Source organism: Melospiza georgiana, chromosome 1 (genome assembly GCF_028018845.1).
Source record: "Melospiza georgiana isolate bMelGeo1 chromosome 1, bMelGeo1.pri, whole genome shotgun sequence".
NCBI classification, from domain to species: Eukaryota; Metazoa; Chordata; class Aves; order Passeriformes; family Passerellidae; genus Melospiza; species Melospiza georgiana.
In genome coordinates, this window is record NC_080430.1 from 30,598,643 (window position 1) to 30,621,072 (window position 22,430).

A 22,430-nucleotide genomic window follows, 5' to 3' on the forward strand; every position below is an offset into this window, starting at 1 on the left:
GTATTCTAGAAAGCCAACTTTTGAGGAGCACAGTGCATCTGACAAGGCAGTCAGTGGCAATATGAGCCCTTATAAATGAGGGGGAGCACAAAGGAGGAAGACTTCCTTACTGCTTGACATGAGAGAGAGAAGATACACACACAATAGCTTAAATGTCAACATGTAAGCAACTTGTACTACATAACAACCGTTCTATATTAACTTAGCCATAAATATATCAAAGAAGTATCAGGACAAAGAATAAACAAGCTGCAGGATGAAGTTATTCCTACCTTTTCTGATAAATATTGCTCATAAACTCCAAATGCAGCTGCTCTTAATAGACCCTTGGTCTGATTAGTCTGATGTTTTCCATCTTTCTGCCGACTTTGAAGTACCTCCAGTTGCTGCTGTGCTGTAACCCTGTATCCTTCCACTGTCATCCAGAAAAACAGATGTGCTTGGCCACCAGTTTGCTGCATGTAATCTACAGAAAACAGACACCACATGACCTTAGTTACTGTTGCGCATCTTGGAATAGCAATTCTCTATGATGTTGACTACACATGGAATACCAGAATCTGGTTATACATCTGGAATACTTGCCATATAGAGTCAATTAAAAAAATACATATACATATTGGTGATAAGTATGTGTATATATGTATACATATATACATATTTGTGATAATCAGTAAAAAAGAACCTGAGAGCAAAGTCTAGGAACTAAGCACTGAATCCTCAAATGCACATGTAAAAAGTGAATCCATTTTTACCGTGTGAATGTAAGGCTTGTACAGCATGATACAAATGGAGACAAAGTTCAAACTGAATTTCTAAAAAACACGTTCATAGAATCATGGGATCATTTATACTGGAAAAGATGTTCAAGAGTGCCAATCTAATACTTTCAAGTCCATCACTAAACCATGTTTCTAAGCATCATATTTACCTGTCTTTGAAATACCTCCAGGGATGGTGACTCAGCCGCTTTCCTGGACAGCCTGTCAAGCCAATGCTTCTCCCTTTTGGTGAAGAACTATTTCCTAATACTCAATCTAAACCTCACCTGACACATCTTGAGGCAGTTTCCTCTCACCCTGCTGCTAGCTGCCTAGGAGAAGAGAGCAGCCCTCTCCTCACTACAGCCTCCTTTCAGACAGACGTAGCGAGTGATAAGGTCCTCCCTGAGCGTCCTTTTCTCCAACCTAAGACACCCCAGTTTCCTGGGACACTTCACACAAGACTTATGCTCCAGACCCTTCCCCAGCTTCGTTGCCCTTCCCTGGACATGCTCCAGCACCTTAATGTCTTTCTTGTAGTGAAGGTCACGATTTGAGGTGTGACCTCACCAGTGCTGAGTACAGGGGAGCAATCACCACCCTCACTCTGCTGGCCAGACTACTGCTGATCCAAACAAGGATACCACTGGCCTTCTTGGTCACCTGGACTCACTCCCAGTTCATGTTCAGCTGCTGTCAACCAGCACCCCCAGCTGCTTTTCTGCCAGGCAGTTTTCCAGCCACTCTGCTGCCAGCCTGCAGCACTGCCTGGGGTTGACACAAGTGCAGGACTTGGCACTTGGCTTTATTGAATCTCATACAAATGATCTCGGACCATAAATTCAGCATTCTTCCCACTAGAGAGCCTTCCTGCCCTCCAGCAGATGAACACTCCTGCCCAACTTAGGCGTCATCTGCAAACTGACTGAGGGTCTTCATTTTATGCCCAAGATTATCACATCACCCTGTTTGCAAACAACAGGTTCAGACAGGTGCCTTTCTAGACTGGCTGCCTCACTAACTGTGTCAGGAAGTACCTCCCACGCACTCCAGGAACTTCCTGGACTGTTTCCATTTACTGCATTAAAAGGATTATAGCCACCAAGAAAACTGATGGATATTCTTAGTACTGACATTTAGCCAATCCAAGGACACAGTCCTGTAAGTTAGCATATTCTTTATAAATAAAACAGATCAGACAAATAAACACTTACCCATAAAAAACTGTAGTGCAACATTGTCTACCAGAATATGGTCCAGAGGGACTGTGCAAAGTTTTCCAAAGTTTGCTGCCAGTTTCACAGTATCTATTTCCTGTAAGACACAGTTCAGTGTGTTCACAGGCCTTTTTTAAACTAACTTTTAAAACTTCTACTTACTACAAAGCATATAGGTTAAAAAAAATTACATACAATAAAGGAGCAGTTCAATGATTAGCTATTTTCATGATCACTAGTAAGTGAAGGTCTAGATTAGAAGGTCATGTTTTCTTAATTATTTGCCTTCAAAAATAGCTGCAGCTGTTCATGTTCATATGATAAGCTGGATTTTAGTACTGCTGTTCATGTAATACTCTACAGGTCAAATTAACCCCAAATACCTCATCAGCACTGACAGTAGCAGAAAATTAATTAACAAGAATTAATGTCAGCATTTGATGGGTTGCAGGTCACTACAACTTAAATTCATCTCAGTCACATTTTCTTCTGCCCATATGACACTTCTTGCTATTACAGCAATATCTTCAGGTCCAGCTAGAGAATGCTTAATTATTTTAACAGTCAATACATGCAGAATATTACACTATCTTGGAACCACATCTAGGTCAAATTAAGAGAGTCAAGAAACTAAGTAAAGTCAAACATACCAACTCTATCAACCCTTAATTACAAAACAAGCAAAAGTAACAACTCATCAGTCATTTGTAACCTCACTCTTTTGAAATTAAAAAAAATTTAAAACACTTACTTTTCCTGACTGCAACCTCTGAATTCTTGAATCACATACTTTAATAACATATAATAAACTGTTTATTTGATTTTTTATAGTGTTGATATCTGCAAGCAAAAACAAAGACAATTAAGCAATGCAGATGACTAAATAAAGTCTAGGTTGTTTTTTTTTTTTCAGTTTAAATACCTTGCTAATGAAAGTGAACAAGAAATATCTTTCTTTTCCCTTTTTAAGATTAATGGTTAACTGACTACCATTAATACCTTAAATATTACTGAAATTCAGAACCACCAGTCAGGCAGTTTTGATTTAACAGAAACACACTTAGCTAACCAAATTCTCTGTCCTTACCAAAAGGCATTAAACACACACCAACCAGTAAAACAATTATGAAAATGAAAACTCCAGTTTTATCACTTTTTATGCATTTTTTTAAAATAAAATACTTTGTACTGTGTTGCATCAGAGCTTTTATTTTTTAATTGTTGCAATATTCTACAGAGATCATGCTAATAAATGCCCTTCATATTTTGCAAAACAATGCAGCACTAACCATCTCCTGCTGTATCTAGAGATCGAAGATATTGCAATTCTTCACTTGCTTTATCTTTCACAGCTTCCAACTCGCCTATATTATCACTTAATTTAATAATATTCATAAAGGCCTCATAGTTACAGTTGGAATCACGAATCTGAAACACAAAGTTTTACAGTGTAAGTAACACAAAACAGCTATAAGTACAAGACATGATTCTTCTTCAAATGAATTAGTTTGATACAGCACTGCAAAGTGACATTTTGAAAGTTCTTTGATACTTCTAAATTTTCCTTTTGGTACTGGAATTTTACATGGACTAAAACAGAAAAAGCATGCATAGTCAAAAACTATTTCACACCATCACTTTCTGTTTTCAGGAAGTACAACACAGACACATGGGAAGTCCATCAACCTCCTTAATGAAGATCTCCAAAATCCAATCCACCATCTTCTGCTATTATCTTCTTAGCTAAGTAGGCAGAAAATGGTGAGACCACTGAAAGGGTTCAGCTTTACCAAGATCCCCTGCAAGTACACATGCCCCCAGAGTATGGCTTCTTAAGATACAGAATTACAAAAGGAATTAAAACATTCTACCATGTAATCATAACCTACTGAGGGAAAAACAAATCTACAGGACTCCCCTCTGGAACCCTAATTCAGATACCCTGGCAAATACTATTAAGCTATTTAAATGCATACAATTTTACCAGTGTTGGCATAGAATGAACCTGTATTGGCATAGAATGAACCTGCTCTAGGGACTCAAAGGAATTTGTGCAAGTGAAAGAAGCCTGCTGTGGTGCCAAGACCACTGGAAACTGTGCTGTGAATGCAGCATGGAGATCAGGGAAAGGTTGGCAGCTTTACAACATGGGCACACAGGTGCTGAGGGTAAAAACAGCATTAGAACTCAATCAGATGAAGCTTAAAAAGTCACTTCACCCACATCTCTTATAAATGCTCACTTTGATATGGAAATGTAATACTTGGTCTGTACTGAAGAAGTGCATTGACATGAGCTGCACGAAGCAGAAAGAATGAAGACTGCATATCATTGATCAAAGTAAATGGGAAAATCTCCCTAAAAAACTGCTTTTAAAAGTAATCGTACAAGCAGGGCTTGAACTTAAAACATTTTGTAAATTTGTGAAGAGAGAAGTTTGAGTTAACTTCTGATTTTGTATTGAATCTTTGTATTTTATTGCAACAGAACTAGTATTGGACTGTGGTGCACCTGGAATTAAACTTCTCTTTTCCAAAAACTGATCTTTTCATTCAAGTGTGACTTTATGTCAAAGGTTCCAAAAGGAGCCAGGATTTATTTCAGTCATCTCTACTTCTGACTTTAATTTCTGCAACAATCTCCATTTCATATGACTTGTATTAAACTTTTTCCTTATCTTTTGCCCAGCACATTTGCTTCTTCATCTCAGAAAGCAATTTTGAAAATTAGTTATTTGGGACATCACTATCATAACAGCAAGCTTTATAAAAAGCTCAGAATCCTATCTCTGGACACAGCCGGGGGCAGTGTGCAGTAAATAGAGAACAAGGCCAAGTTACAAATAAAGAACACACGTAGGAGGAAAGGGGAATTGAAAATTGAAAATTCTGGTTCAGATGAGCACTATTTTTTCCTTACTAAAGCTAGGTTCCTGTAGAATGTGTGCAAACTTTTACATGAAATGAAGGAGGCTGGAGTGAAGGAAACACTGTACATATACCCTTAAAGCCATTCCATAATTCCATACATAAGAAGAACTTTGAAATGCAAGGGTGTTTTCATAGAACTTGAATGTACACTATAAGACTAAAATATATGAATAAAAAGAGAGAACTTGGGGGAAAAAAAATTTAAACTTGATCCATGAACTATACAGGATAATAATGTATAAGAATAAGTTTTAACTTGCTTTGCAAAGAATCAAGATTGTTAATTAAATCACAAATATTCTATTTATGTTAGCTTTACTATACACTACTAATTTAAAAAGTTTGGGGGCTTTTCTCACAAGTGCATTAGAGAGTTATCACGATTAAAAAATTGTTTCTGCCCATTCCATTGAATTATTTAGGGTTAACACAAACAGTCCTAGAATAACTGCCCTGAAATTCCTTAGCAGAAAATAAATTTTTCTTAGTTTTCCTTCTTGAGGCATCTTAAGCTTGAAAGGCCAAACTGTAAACAGTCAGGGGAAAACACCTCCATGGGTACTGCCATGCTTCCCAAACAGCCAAGCAGAACAGTCAGAGGATTGAACTTTACATTTTGTGATACATTAGTCCTCAGTCAGGCAACTTTTGCTGAACAATCAAAATGAAGAGTTCAGCTATATAGACTTCATGTCTATGTATGTATAAAATGAAATATAGCAGCCCTAAGTTCATTATCTCTGCCAACATATCCATTGGTAATGTTTACACCAGACACCTATCCATCATGATTATAGGGAATACAATTAAAGCTTTATATGAGAACGTTCTGGAAATAGAAATTATTTAAATAATTTTGTGTCTTACCATCCATATGACATACTGATTAATATAATCAGGATCACTGAGCTGGTTTATTAATGGAAGAAGAATTCCTCGGGAGAGGATTTCCTAAAAAACAAAGGATTTTTATATCATCATTTTATACATTTATTCATACAGCTAGTATAACTGTAACAATTTAAACACCACTGAGTAGAGCTTAAAACACAAAAGTGTAATTACAGAAAACATTTAATAGGCACTACTATATTCTCCTCCAATTAACACTACAAATGTAATTTGCAACTGCAAGAAATTACAAGAAAAGCCTCCTCAAGAAAAAACAACCTCAAAATAAACAACATCCACTTTCTCATGCTTTTGTCATGATGGAGCTAAAATCACCTTCAAAAACATCTCAGACAAACTGTTCTCTGCTATTAAATACTTATCAAGATGCTACTGCTTTTAAATACCCTAATATTAAATTAGATCAATTTTAGAAAATAAGACCAGCAGTTGAAATTTTTTTTATGACATTAAACCAAAGAATTGGAATGGCTTTTAGAGTCTGTACTTACCCTGACAAAGTATCGCATGATCTTATTCTGGAAGTCTCCAGGAGGTAGCAATATATACAGTAAAACCTCACACAGATCCCTTAGGAATCCTAGAGAAGGAAAACAAAAACCCTTCAGCACAATTTTACATTATGTTACTTCACATCTTACCTGATATCACCAAATGCCATAGATAAATCCTTAATTCTGAGTTCAAACATACAATTATGTATCTCTTACGTTCCAAGTATTACAGTAACACCTTTGAGATGGAATATAAGCAGCACTGATGAAAAACATCTGCCTCAAACCCAAGAGAACAAAAGCCAAATTGCAAGACTAAAAAGAACCCCAACAACCTAACTCAAATGTGTTTTCTTTACTTAACATATTGTGGTTTTTATTCCTCTCCTTCAACACTTTCCCTAAAAATATAGTGCTTTTTGCAGGAAGACTACAAAATAGTGATAAGAAAGGCACATCTACCAAAAAGCAGTAAGAATCTGCAAAATCATCCCCTCCCTCCCAGGAAAAAATATTTTTATCTTCAAATTTTTCCAGTGAAAGGAGGAGGACTTACATAGCTACATGCTTCATTTTAGTTATCACATTAATATGTACAAATCAGAGGAAATATACATGTATGGTAGATCGCCACACTTTGAAAGTCATATGCCAAGATTTTAATGCATTTCATATTGTGAACACAATTGTTAGTATTTTAATTTAGTTTCCCATACTAAAAGATTTACTCAGAATATTGAGAGACCTTCTTCATCTTTGGGAGAAGTGCAGACTAGATCACGACAGACTTCTTTTTCCATTTCAACTTCAACCTCAAAGAATGTATCTACAAGTTCCTCAGCTTGATCTATGCAAAAGAAAATTTAAAAAGCATGTTTTTGTCAAGACTAGAAACTTGAGAGAGAACTTGAATTAAAAAATAAAGCTAACTATATTGCACACACATAAGATACCAGCCTACTTAGACTCAAATAAAAAAATACTTTGGATTACCTTTCATCTGATTGCCTTTCTCTGCTATCCTTTGCTGAGCTTTTCTGAAAACTCGAAGATGAGTGCCAAAGTCATCAACAAGTCGTGTAGTGAAATAAGGCTGCCAGTCTGTTTCCTTTGACCTATTAGTAAAGGAGATCCATGGAAAGTAATTATTTTATTGTGAACACAAAGAATAATAAATTCCTACCTCTCATTCCTTCCTGCCAAGAACCACACTGACAGTAAACATGGAAAAGCAAAGAAATAAATCAGTCTCCTAATTGCCTATCCACTGAAAATCTAAATATTGTGAAATACCACTCTTACACCACATTAATATTTATGTTTGATTTAGTTGAAAGTCAACATTTGCATCTAGAATAGTGTTCTGATTTGTGACACTGTCAAATATCTGCGAGAAGTCCTTGAAATAAACAGTTCAAAATGCAAAACTAAAATACTCTCCAGGTCTTTTTCAGCCATACTTTCTACCATTTTGGAAGGCCTCTAATCAAAAGAATTTTCTTCTGAACTTGCAGAATATGTACCAGTGAGGAAACACACACTTGAAACTAAACACAGTCTAATCAATCAACAATTGATTCCGCAGCTTATATGAGGTTCTTAGCATACTCTTCTGACAACACAAATAGGTTTCGATCAGAAAATAGTCACTGTAAGATCTACATAAAACTACTTCCTTAGTGGTGTGAAAAGGATAGAGGCATTTTTATGATATCTGGGCCTTAACAGCAATCTGATTGTGAATTATAAGTTTAATGAACTTTGATGCCAGTAATAGCTCTTACACCACACTAAGTATTTTACTGCCTGAACTCTCAAGATGTTATAACAGGAATCCTTCTACAACTCTTCATTTTTTTGTCTTTGTTCCCTTACCTACTCTTTCTTTTCTCAAGGAGAAAGAAACAAGGAACTCTGGAAGAAAGGGAAGACTACTGCAAAATCTAGACATGTAAATAGGAAGCAGAGCTGTCCCAAAAGGCCATTGATCAAACAATCCAGATCCCCCACCTGCACAAGACAGAACCACACAAAACCTCTGGATGGCAGCCTTACCACAGGCTCCCAAAGCTGCAGCTCTCAGGGAATACTAAATTCCCACTGAATTCATTCTCCCCAGAATGACAGGCTGTATGAAACTACAGGTGATGGTACTAACCTAAACTGCTTCACCTATATCTAACTACAGGCATTATAAATACACTACATCATTTTTTCTGCAGAAGAACTGCTGCAGGCCTGTGAAATTGATTTGCTTTCTACAGCAGAACACAACTGCACAGGAAATGTGCCTATTTTTGAAGAGCTATAGTACCGTAGGAAAGAAAAATAAACCTGCAAGAATTTGACCTACTTTGACACAAACTCAGTGCTCAACACTGTCCAATGAAATGAACAGTGCCAAACAGACAAAAACACTGAAGCTGGGTAGTCAGGTCCATTTCATGCATAAGTTTGGTTGCTGTAACAGTTTATTTAGCATCATTTTCAATACTGCTTTCTAGGATTTTTATTATTTTACTGTATCATATATTATTTTTCCTAGTATTAAACCGAGCTCTCCATCTTTCTCCATCAGAAAAGCACACTAACCTACATTGTCAACACAAGGAGGGTACTACACCTTAAAATTGCTAAGAAGTTACTTATATTTAGGTGACCCACAAACTCTTTTGCAGAGAAAGCAAGTAACAATAAGCACAGTGGGATAAACACCAGAAATAAAAACTTAACAAACAAGTATATGGATATAAAGGCACAGGGCATCTGGACTAAGAAATCAGCCACACTCACGAAGTGAATTTCCAAGACAAGCTGCTAATCAAGTAGCAGGAAATCAGGGAACAGCAGCAGAAATAAGGGGTAAATAACAAACTATCCATTTGTCCTCAATCAATCCCATTTTAAAAAAAAAGTTTGTATATGTGACATTCTATTTCACTTCCCAGACTACCATTCTTTCTAAAATATCCATTGTTCTTACATATGGAAGAGCCATACTGCTTCTAAAAATTATCTGAGGTGACACATATGTTGAATTCAGACTTTTGCACTGAATTCTTACTTACCTTGAGAGTGGCCCTACTCTTTACATGAAGAATATAAAGAAGTAATGATTCACAAACTTAATGCTTAAGTTGTAAAAAAGGAAAAAAAAATAGCAGTTCCGTGATTTTAGACAATCTGAATTTTGAAATGGCCATTTTGCAAAAAATTATTACTTAAAACACTGCCATCTCCATTATTTCCCTAGAGGATCAACAAACGATTGTATTTCTTACATTAAAATCTTAAATTTTTATATGTTCTTTCTGTAAAATGCAGTGAACTATTCCAGTAGATAAACCTAACCACTTACCTACTACCATACAACCCACAGTATACTGATGTAAGTAAAAACAAATCTTACCTGGCAGAAAACTGAACAAGTGCATACTGAAGAGCCTGCCTAATTTCCAGAAGAAAGGATTCATCATCACTTAGTGTGTAATACCAATACTGCACATAGTCTCTCAGGGAAAACTGGATTACCTGAAAAATTAAAAAAAAAAAAAGAACTAATGAAAAAGGACAAAAGAAATATGACAAAAAACAACAGTTTTTTGTGCCTGATAGCACAATAGCGGTTTTTCTAAAGGGTTACCAGAATGAACAATACTCCTTTTCCATTATGAAACTGGGAGTGAAACCATAAAATTCACACACTGAAGCTTCTTTTCAGACTGGTTTGCAAACATTGTTTTTATCACCACTACATTGTGAAAATAAAATATACCAAAAACATACTCAAATATTGCCCAATATCCTGGCCCATCTCTCATGGGTTTTTCATTTATCACTCTCATATATGGTAAAATTTTGAAATTCTATTTGTCACTCAACTACTTCTGTATTACACAGTCAATACTTTCAAAGTAATAAAGTAAAAAATAAATAGTCCTGGTTAGAACTTACCTGTTGTAAAGGCTCATCAATTATATTTGCACCTGTCAGTCTTCTGTCAATCTTAATAGGTCTGGCTTCACGTTTCATTTCTTCTATGCACTTGAAAGAGATTTGGAAATGTAACTTTGTAGGGTTTAGCTCTAATTAAAAAACAGCTCTACTACTTATGATATATATGTATACACCCATTAATGACTTTATATATTTTCTATATTATTATAATTTATAGAGAAGATATAATCATAGAATCAAACAATTAGTTGGGTTGGAAGGTCCAGTTCAACCCCCCCTGCAATGATCAGGGACATCTTGAGCGACATCAGGTTGCTCAGAGCCCTGTTCAACCTGACCTGGAATGTTTCCAGGGACGGGGCCACCACCTCTCTTGGCAGCAATATTTTCTGTATTTTTCTCTATATAGTACATAATGACAACAAACTCCTGAAAACCTACTTCTTGCTAAATTTAGCAAGTGTTTGCTAAATTACTAAATCAGAAGGAAATAAAACTCAAATGGTCAGGAAAGGAGGGATTGGGGAGACACAACAACAGCACAAGGTAGTTTTTGTGCAAGTCTCCAGTTCCCCTCCTGCTTGTGAACTTGACTGTACAATCTCAGACAGATAATTTTCAGTTGGGTTTTTGGTTTCTTTACCCACCTCGGTTTATTCTATATGCCAGAAGAGAAATTACTTTATTTGTACCATTGCTACTCAACAGATGAGCCTTTGGAAAGTAATTGATGAGGAGGGAAAGAAATTACTTTATAGAAGGATTTGCATCTCAAAGCAGTTAAGGCCAAGAATGACCTCATCAGAGCTGACTTTTGGCAAGTGACATACTGAAGAAGAACTCCCTTTATCAGTGCTTCTCTCAAGTAGACTAATGCAGTGTCTTTCTATAAAATTTCAATGCAATCAGCAATAAACTCCTCTATTTTCACAGAAATAACAACCCAACAACTTACACTATAGTTCAAATAAACCAGTAATTTCTTTGATCTAGAGAGAAAGTTATGACTATATTGGAAAAAAAAAGAACTGCCAAAACCAAAAATGAAGGAATTATAAACCATATATCCAAGGTTTTTATTCTATGTGAATAAAACTCGCCCTAAGTATCTCTCATTCCAATCAGTTAACAGTGAATGGCAGTGAAATACCGGAGGCCAGAAAAAAAATCATCCTCCTATAAAAGCAACTCTGTATCACAATACAGAAATACTTTGTTGCAAAGTTCTGTATATTTTTTAACTTTCAAGGCAAGTGAACCTTCAATGCTACTTTAATACAAATAAGAATGGGTCACATTCAAACAATTAGCATATTCCACCAATGAATTTGCACTAATCCACTAATGAATTTGCAAAGTATTTTTGTGTTGTGTCAAAACCACCAAAATTATACAGAGCCAAATAATTAAACATCTTTACTATGCACAGCATACTACAAATTACCAGACAAAACTGTTAATAAATAATCTTGAAGGACTGCATGCATAAAACCACATTTGAAAAACAGAGAGAAAAACACAGCAGTAAAAACAACAGCAGGCACAAGAAAGAGAGGGACACAGAAAATATTCAAGATTACTTGGTAAAAAATTTGAATGTTCGCATGCTCACAGGATCCAGGTTTTGACCTGGATTTCAGGAATTCATCTTGTCCAACCTTCTGTTCAAAGCAGAGCCAAGTACAAGATTAGACCATTTTTCATATTCTTTATCTCCAGTGAAAACTTTAAGTGCCTGCAGTATAATTTAATTTGCTTTTGATATGTCTGAAAATATCTAGATTTTAGAGAATGTGCTTTTATTCCATTATAGGTACAACAGCTGACTCTAGTCTCACTTGGAAAGCACTTTTGGTTTTACTTCTGCCTTGCAGATGCTGACACCGAAGACAGACTTAAAGGAAGGACCCGACTCACATGACAACTGTCCCATTTGACTGTCACTTCACTCACAATTAGTCTGATGCACTCTACCAGTATTAAATCATTGGTTAGGAAAAATGGGTATCACTTGTTATTATTACATTTGACAACTCTCCTTCCTTCATTTTAAACAGGGAGGAATCACCTGGGTGGAAGGCAAGAGACAGACTCCACAAAAAGAGATGCAGCACAAACAAATCCAGGCTCCACAAGCATCTAACTGCACTGAGTTATTTCAGACTTTTGTTTCACTGCACTAATGGGTAGTTTTGAAGTCCTCTTTGACACTGTTAGCTAACTGTCAAATATGACATATGCCTCATTTAGACTGTCCTACTATTTCCTCAATTGCAGGGTTTCATGAGAGAACAAGACACAGGGCATTTACACATCTGCCTCAAATCTGTGACATAGGATACGACTCACTGACTCAAAGAGACCTCAAGACTATGTAGGGATCCAACATACAACTACTGCTTGTGAGTTGTTATCACTATTTTCTTACTGTACTTTGGCAACATTGTACCAAGCCTACTCTTGGTCTTTTGGGTAAAGCTTAGAGACATCAACATTCATAATCAAACATTTCATACTTCTGTTGAAGTTGGGGTGAAACTGTAATTTCAACTGAAAGTAGCATTCAAGTTAAAAATTCAGAAGGCTATAAATTTACCTTTCACTCAACATTGTTTTAATACAAGCCTACAGACAACTGTATATCATGCAGAGCCAGTTCATTATTGCATCATCCTGTAGGTTCATGACACAGAAGTTAGATGTGACTTGCAAAATGAAAAGCAAGTCTAAGCCTAATTTTTAAGCCTCCTTGTTTGTATGTAAGCAAATAAACAAACAAATTGTAGAAAGGTATACAATCTTCCATCAAATGTACCTTAAGTATTCTCCTTAATGTGAGGTATTTACTATATATTTGCTAGTAAGTATAACCTGCAGCAATCAAGGAAACCTATCAGCACCAGATCTGGTGTTGCAATGTATGGTACATTCTACACATTACATCCAGCCTCAACTTTGATGCTCTCAATTATTACTAATTTCTGTGAAATCACGCATTTGAACATTTATCCTAGCCTAAAGAAAATCTCTAAGTACCAAAAATGCCCCAAAACTATCAACAAAACTCTGATGAAAAGAGCATCTTATAAAGAACCAATATCACCAGATTACTCCTCAGACTACCAGAAAACAAATTCATGTTCAGGTGAATTCAGCTTGTACTTGGCTCATGGAAAAAGTATAATCTATACACATCAGCCACTAGAAAGAATATTCATTCTTCAAGACCACTTAGGTCCCAAATGACTTTAAACATGAAAAAAAATTGAAGTTAAAATATTATTTTCCATACAAGTCAGCAGCAATTTATTACAGAAATAGCAAATAGGAATCACAAAACAACATGTTTGGTTTTGGCTGGGACTCATCTCTACTAGCACTGCTACTGCAAAGCTTACCTACCCTTGTTAATGCTACTTTAGTGCAGTGGCAAAAGAGAAAACACGATTGTAGAAGACAAACAGATTTTATTTGGTGAACAAATTCAAACAGCATTTCGTAAGTCAGCTAAAAACAAATACCTTTGTATTACAAAACTTAAATCCAGAGATTAGTTGAGACAGGTCAGTTGAGGAAAGTGCTGTGTCAATAGTCCCTACTCAAATCAGATGTCAAACTACTGAATTTGCAAAAAGTACACAAAAAACTCCACAAGATTTTATTCTTTCATAAAGCAACCAGTACATACATACTGAACCCAAAATACAACATTAACATAAAAAAAAGTTTCAGCATATAGAGGAAATTTAAAAAACAGAAAAACTTCTCTAAATCTGCTCTCAAAACACAGGACATTAACTAACAACCTATATAACAGAAGCACTAAAGTCTATATAGCACCAAGAATCTTAGCCATCCAAAATGAGGTTTCATTAACAGAACAGAAACATTAACTGACTGCTGACTTTTCTTTTTTCAGCCTTAACCTTTGTACTTTTCATCTGGAGCAGTGGCCTTACTTTAAAGTTTAGAGTATACTTTCAGATTTATTTTAAAATATTAAAAGACTTAAGCAAAAAGGCCACTCACCAAACTTTCCATAACTTATTAAAAACTTGTATTTCATAAAGGAAAAATATGTCATTTAATTTACACATTGCAGCTGACTCAAAAGATAAAAGCAGTCTCTTTTACCTTGAGAAATGGGCATAATTCTTACATTAAAACTGATTATTTCTAACCAAGTTATAAAATCTCATCTGTAAGTTAAGACCAGGAAACCTTCCTTACCTTAGGGATCCCAACCGATGTACAAGGGAGAAATGAATGTTCACACTGCTCAAGGTATTTTTCTGAATTGCTTTTTCCAAATAAAAGAGTAACCACAAAACCCCTAAAATGGAAAAACAAAGACCAGGTACAACAATAGCCACATTTTCTCACCTCTAGAAAATATTTAACAGAAAGTTACAAAATGACAAAACATGATAATCCTCACTGTTTACTCTTGTGCTTTTTCACACTCTAACATGTTGCTCAAAATAACTGACACAAAGCTAGGTATGAAATTTCCCAGTCTTGTACTGTCTGTCTTGATATATTTCCCACACAGGAGATCTAAGTAGCATTGTCTATGCTACAGTGTGCCTGCTGTGATGGCACACTGCCTGTGCTCACAAATATCAGCACTTGGGAAAAGGGGTACATACAGAAGTTGCTTTGGTTGCTTTTATATCAAGAGTCTCCAACACTACGGATAAATCAACTCTGTAGGTTGCTCCACTGTAGCGTAAGCCACAAAACCACAGTCCAGGAATAAACTGATGCAGCAAGCATAACTAACCACTGCACATGTTTAGACATTGTGCTTACCCTTCTAGAACAGCAAGAATTTATTTACAGCTTATGACACTAGGGCACAAGAACACATGAACGTCAAGCTGGCTTTACTAAGAAATAGACGAAAACGTAGTGTCTGTCCCAATTCTAGCATAAGCACCTTTGAAATAGCAAGCAAAGAAAAAAAGGAAATAGATTTATCTTGGGATGGCTAAACACACACAGTTTTTTACACAAATTTCAAAGCATTCCATTTAAAGGCCAGCTGACCAGTATTTGTGACCACGGGAACTTAGAAAGCTATTCCAGGCCAGAAATGTGCTGAAGTAAAAGTTCTTTTAATATAGATTGCTGTTGATATATAACACTATCACTTAGAAGATTACAGAAAAAATCCTATCCAAGCTAAAATATGCCATTTAAAGGTTTTAATTTCCAAAATTAAAAAAATTCTTTTTAAGTCTCCCAGAAGCCCAGTAATTCAGAAGCTGTGTCAATAATTCCATGAAAGAGGGAAAGAAAAAAAAGCTACTCAAATTATTATCAGTAACTTGACAATGTATAAAAGGAATTCACTGGATACTCTAATTCCATTACAGCCATCCTTACCTGCCATATGACAGTAAGAAATAAAAGCAGGTTGAATTGCCCTCCTGCTCCCTGCAACTTTAAATTCATAACACCTATCAGAGTTCACAGATAAGAACTTGCTTAGAAAAATCACAGTATTAGTTTCACGAATGTTTTGGTTTGTTTTTAATTATTTAAGTTTGGATATTCTTTTGATTATCTGTGACGGCTATTAGAAACTTCAGTAGTGTTTTAAAGAAAACAGTATACTCAAGCTTGGCCTAAAATCAACTTTAACTTCAAACATCTATCAGCCACTTACTTCTCTTCTTTTATTCAAAAAGAATGATGCCTTGGAAAAAACTACCTATAGATTATATCTCTGTTTTCTCTCAAATATTTTGATACTTTTAAAGTTAATGACTCATTCAAAAATACTAATACCACCAATATGGTTTATAAAAGGCTAATCTTCTTAGATGCCTTGAAGTATTATCAGTTTTATGCTTGAAATGCTAGGAGCTGCTTCTTTTCTGGCAGAAACTAACACACTTTATTCTCTAATGTATAATCTTGTGAGCATTAGAGAAGGATACATAGCCTAAACATACAGGACATCTGTTAGCTAACCTGAATCTTCTAGTGTAAATGCTTATTTAATTCATCAAGAGGATTTTCAATACATGAATGAGAAATCTTCTATAGTCTTTTGTAAAAGAATAGACCAGAAAAAGGAAAAGATTGAATTTTGCTTCATTTAATTTTTTTTTCCCAAAGATTACTGGATGGCCAGCTTTTTCAAGGGTAGATTAACAACAAAACAAAGGAAAAAGATTTAAAAAATGAAGACCACAGATTTATCACTTTCCCCTCAAGTCTGAAAAGTAACAGTCTCAGCTGAATGCTTTGTGAAAGTCAAAAAGCAGCTACAGAACCATTCCTGATTTGGTCAGCAGTTATAATCATTAATGGAGCCAGACAGTCACATATACATGGATGTAACTGAGTATCAATAATGATGGGATTTGATGGCAGAGCAAATATTTTTAAATGGCAAAGCAATTGATTTCAAGAAATGTCAATTGAAATTTCCAAGAAATTTGAATTTTTATATTTGGCAAAACCACAATTCACATCATTTTTATTTCACCTCCTTAGGGCTGAAAGAGGGAAGGAAAAAGATAGTAAACACTCTTAGTAGGAAAGGCAGATGGTAACAGACAGGCTCAGCACTCAGTTAAAGGGGTCTACACCAGTACTCGAATGAGAAGAAAAAAGAATACCACTCTGTAATACTCTACACAGGTTAAGTAAAGAGTATCTATCTTTAGCCTCCTGCTTTTGAGCTCAGTTCCCTAAGTGAATGATCACTGAATGGAAAAAGGCTAACATTTTATAACTCAGTCTTGAAACAAAATGAAATACAGAGAAATAGTGATTTTGAACTTTTATTCTTATATACAAATGGTTTCAGTATTCTTCCATCTACACCAAAAACAATAGTACATTTACTACAAGTCATCTGTGCAATCACAGAGTTGAGTGCATATCAAAAAGAAATAACCAGCATATTATAGGAGTTTAACAGTACAGACAGATTGATTACATTGACACAGATACAGCATCACCATTGTCTTCCTGCACAGCTCACTGATATATTATTTAAGTGCTTAGGCCAATACTAAGACTGTGATCAGCTGTGATTCAGCATTTTCTTCTGTTGAAACTGCAAAATGAGACAGAAGCTGGACTTCTAGCTACTGGGAGTCAGAAAGCTTTGACACGGGCCACTTCTTTTTTGAACAAAATGTAAAGACCTAGAAGACTGTGTGAAATTCAAGTTTCAATAAAAAAATTCAATCACAAAAAATCCACATCCAAAATAGCTATTTTACTCCAGAGAAGTGTACAGTAAATATTATGTATTTATAATAATATATAAATACATAATTTATATATTATTATATAAATAATAATATATAAATTATGTATTTATATATTAAACCCATAACTTTAGTATGTTAGTCATACTAAAATTAGTTGCAGGGTGAATGCTTACCACCCCTGACACAAAGAACAAACCACTATAATCATAAACGAAAACTAAAGTTTTGTTTTCTAAATGTAAATACATGATGAAATATAATTGCTAATTATAAGTACAAAAATTATGAAGGAACAATTTCTGTTTGTTTCTAACAGAAGAATGACCAAGCATTTTGTGAAACTTCAGGAGAATTAATTAAACAAAAAAAAAACCCAAAACAAACAAACAAACAAAAAAAGCAGGCAAGAATAATTTAGATATAAACCCATTTGGCCTATTTAGCACTCACAGTTCCGTGTGCTGAATGTTAAAGTAAGTGTGTCACTCTGAAAAAGATTAACAGTGTAAAAAGGGCCAGATCACAGCCACAGCCAAGATGTATATAATGAAGTAATGAAGTGATGACATTCTACTGCAAGGGCTTAGACTTCACATCTATATATGTAAGTAAACACTCTGCTCCAACAGATACACTACCACTAGATGAATTTATCCTTAACAAGATCAATGTTTACTGACTAGCTAGAAAAATGAATCAAAGCAGCCCAATAACCACAGCAGAGATATGAGACCTGACTTGAGAATGAAAGGGCTCAGGCACCACATGCAGTTTAATGGTGCCAAACTGTGGCTGACTTCAGACATGCTCTGAGACCCTGCTTTGACTGTTAGCTTTGAAAAACCAAACAACTGAAACTATGCAAGAATGAAGGATAATGTCTTAAGAAATTATTATACACCATGTCATTTTCCATACTGCAAGTACTAAAGAAGTGGAAAGACAAAACAGCAAGCAGATGCACTCTTGCCCTTTGGACAAACTCTGACTTTTTCCCTGGACAAACAGGTACAAAACATGCAAACCACACCTGTATCAAGACTTAACAAGATAAACGTATTTCCTTCAAGTTAATTTTACCTTAACTAAATCCTTTTTCTAACAGACTGACTATTCTGATTTCTCAGAGATGAAATACCAAGCCTAATACAGTTGAAAACCAAGTGTAGCAGTTGTCATTCTAGCTACTACACTCTATTACGTTTTTATGAGATATACAGGAATATACATACATTCTGTATGGCATCAAACAAGAAGGTAAAAAGAATATCCCACTAAGCCATTCTAACTTGCCATTAAAAATGTTTTAATGGTCACAAGGCAAACATCATAATATACAATGTAATAATGGTGCTAAACTTCACATTTGCTCCCTTCCTGCCTATATAGTTAACATAAGAAAAGTCTACAGCTGATGAACTGATCAACTTGTTCAAAGTGTAGCATTATTTCCACACACAGAGGACAGCATCCATTCCCATTAATCAAGTGCCTTAGATAGGAAAATGAGATTGTGATAGAAAAGGAAACGTAAGTACATAGAAGTACCTGGGAAAAGAACTGACACTAATAAAAAGTATGAACTGAATTTACCACTGTTTTTATGTGAGCATTTGTCCTCTAACATCCACTAAAAATGGCTAAATTGGGATTTCAATTACAAAAATTTCGCTCATAAAGAAGTGCTCAAATGGGGAAACATTAATTACATAAAGCCACTTCAGATGTTCAGAGCAAGCTCTTTGCTAACACACCCATTAAAATTTTACTTTCACAGCAAATTAAACAAAACACTAAGTAATATACTTACCCACCCACAAAGCAGAGGATATAAAATGCAAAGTAAAATATAGCGAAGGGTCCAAAAGTTACTAGAAAAAGCACAAGGCCAAGACTTCCCCATCCCCATGTGTAAAGACTGGTCTGTAAACAAGAACATACAGAAAAGCAATAATTAATATTATATTCATACAACTTTAAGTCTCCAGAGCAATACTTGTCATTTCTATAATGTTTGATACATTTTAACCAGATACAAGCTTTGTTTTGATGAAATAAAAAATTACCCTTGTTTTTAAGAGTATATTGCTATCATATATGTCCCCCATTATATTGTGGGCCACTAATCCAGCTTAGTCAACATTAGAGCATTTTTCTTTCAAATACTGTTCCTTATCTCTTATTTCAGATAAAACTATCATCCTTTAAGGTGCCACCTTTTTCTTTTCTATTCTCCTTTAGTGCATTTTTTTTTCTTGAGATCCCTTCCTCCTCACTTCTTCCCCTATCCCCACCGTGAGAAAAGTTCTCCACCATCTCCCAGGAAAAAGCAGACTTTGTGATAGAACAGGAAGAGACAATACAGCTTTGTTTTATACATCTAAACATGTTATTTTCTACAACCAAGCAACACTGTTTCCTCCCTAGATCAAACAAGGTGCAAGACTAAAAAGGCATCCCTTTCTCCAGTCAAGCCACAGGCGGGTCAATGAGTGCACCAAATAACTAGCACAAGTATACTTTTCCACATAAATGAAAGGGAGGGAAACTTCAGCAACTGATACCTGGGCAGTGGAAGGGAGGCAAGGGTTCTTTGAAAAGCCCATGAAGAAGTTAAACTCAGAGCACATGTGGGACTGATGGGATTTTGGGGGTTGATGTCTGGCATAAATGCAGCAGGCAAAACTCCACCTGCACTGGCAGCCACCAGGAGTACAAAAAAGCAGCAAGATTTCAGTTACAGGTTATAGTGTGAGTGCATTTACATATACCCATGTATACACACATACTTGATCTATCTATCTATACAGACAGATGTGGGCCTGTACATACCTGTACACACATGCATGGTCATCTAAAAATTCAAGGCAGTGAAAACCTGACTATCTGAGTGACAACAGTTTTTAGACCATCACAATGCTGCAATGCAGTCAACAAAGCTTATATAAATTTAATTCAATCTAGTCTCTAGTTCAATATGGAAAGCATGCTTCAGCCAAGACCCAAGAGTGTGAAACACAATGATGACAAGTATTTATAGGCCACCCAAACTGTTCCAGCTCTAAGGTTCTCAATATTTTTTTCTTGGTTGCTGCTGTTGTCTAATTTACACCTTTCCTAACAGTGATCAAATGACACCCTGATGGGAACTCAGAAAACTGTGTCAACAAGTAACACTAAGAAAGTATTTAAATAAACTCGTCTTGCGGTTTGACATTTAGAAAACAAACAGAGTTTGAACACCAGATTTGCAGAGAGCCCTTTTTTAGCTTTTAATATGAAGGAGCTACAACTCATTTCTCTCAAGGAACTATTTAGATTTCATCTTTTAATTTTAGGCATAGGATTAAAAAAAAAAATCAACTTTTTTTGAAAAAGTTTTTAAAATCCTATAGAAAATAAAAAAGAATATAAATTAAGGCTCCTATATAAAGCAGCTTTGATTATTTTTTGAGAGCAAGATCAAAAAGCAAAAGCACAGCTCTGAGGAGACTTTCACAGATCTAAACTGTAATAATCAGAATTATTTAATTCTTCCTAGTTGAAAGTTTAATGGAACCTTAAGATGAAATTCTATTTTCTTCCTAGCTGAACTTTCTTAGCAGGAGATACGAGTTGTACTGGCTTTGTTCTGAGTGTTTGAGGCTGGGAAAAATTAAACATACAAATATGTAGATGAGTGTAATTAAAGTGCAGCAATTAAGAAAAATGCATTGCAAGTTATTAAATTCTCTTTATGCTGAGGAATTGCTTCAATAGATAATATAAACCACAAAATCCACACTACTAAAATCACAACTGAGTAGAAGATTTTGTTGTTTTGTTGATTCATATTAAGTAAGTGCAGTAGATAATTGTGGCTTCCAGTTCATGAAGAGAGCCCATAAGAAAGAGAGAAACTATTCACAAGGCATGTAGTGACAGAACAAGGGGGAATGGCTTCAAACAGAGACTAAGTTTAGATTAGATATAAGGTGATGGTGAGCACTGCTGAGTGCACTCTGGGCTGAGGCTGCCCAGAGAAGCTGTGGATGCCCCAACCCTGACAGTGCTCAAGGCCAGGCTGCTTGGGGCTTTGAGCAACCTGGTCTAGCAGAAAGTATTTCTGTTACATGGAGGGGGTGTTGGAACTACATGATCTTTAAGGTCCTTCCCAACCCAAACCATTCTTTTCTCTAGTTGAAAAAAAGACACACTTTTCTCTAGTTGAAAAAAAGAAACAAAAAACCATGGCAAATGCAAGAATTAACTAAAATATGAGCTCCCATTGCACATCTACATTCAATACAAAAAGAAGATTCAGCATATTCATACCCTCAGAAATTTTAAAACTTCTGCAGAGCATTACAAGCATGATAAAGAAGATATGCACACAGAAGATAGCATTTAATGATGGTCTTATTATTTCATTATGCTTAATCACATCATTCAAAAAAGTTTAAGTTCTAAATATGGGATAAGCACTGTAAATGACTTAATTAAACTAGATGGATGTATAGTCAGAGTTGGATGAATGCATAATTAACAAAGAAAGCTCTATAACTCCAATAAATAAAACAGTGACCTTTTGTCCTATGCTCCAGTTTTGCAATTTAGCATATGGGTACAGAGATTCAAATCTCATTTGGTATTTTAATAGGATTTCTTAAAAATCGTACAACTTGGTACACTGCAGGAAGCACAACAGATACTGGCCCAATGCTTGTATATTCTAATGAGTGCTTTATAGTCTTAAGGATTTTGAGACATTCAAAGGGATTAAATCATCAGGATGGTACCCTTTCTGCTGACTGTAAACAAAACTTTCCCTGACTCCACACTTCTTGAAGAGACTTCAGCAGTAAGACTCCTAGGGAAAAAAATGACAACTTAAAAGCTCTTTATACATAAAACCCAACTGTTTTTGAATAAAATGGTACACAGA

At 35.4% G+C, this 22,430-nt stretch overlaps 1 protein-coding gene across 2 annotated transcripts in view; it reads right to left on the reverse strand.

Moving 5' to 3' along the window:
• Positions 1-22,430, reverse strand: part of SNX13 (sorting nexin 13) — a 63,555-nt gene that overhangs the window by 23,356 nt on the left and 17,769 nt on the right. For both annotated transcript variants that reach the window (XM_058032937.1, XM_058032933.1), the window contains exons 2-13: positions 19,317-19,429; positions 14,502-14,604; positions 10,269-10,358; positions 9,724-9,845; positions 7,308-7,429; positions 7,060-7,161; positions 6,312-6,400; positions 5,776-5,859; positions 3,268-3,406; positions 2,730-2,818; positions 1,976-2,075; positions 273-466 (exon numbers count right to left, since the gene is read on the reverse strand). In XM_058032937.1, the coding sequence (XP_057888920.1) occupies positions 273-466; positions 1,976-2,075; positions 2,730-2,818; positions 3,268-3,406; positions 5,776-5,859; positions 6,312-6,400; positions 7,060-7,161; positions 7,308-7,429; positions 9,724-9,845; positions 10,269-10,358; positions 14,502-14,604; positions 19,317-19,429 (1,347 nt within the window). The remainder of the gene's footprint in view (positions 1-272; positions 467-1,975; positions 2,076-2,729; positions 2,819-3,267; positions 3,407-5,775; positions 5,860-6,311; positions 6,401-7,059; positions 7,162-7,307; positions 7,430-9,723; positions 9,846-10,268; positions 10,359-14,501; positions 14,605-19,316; positions 19,430-22,430) is intronic.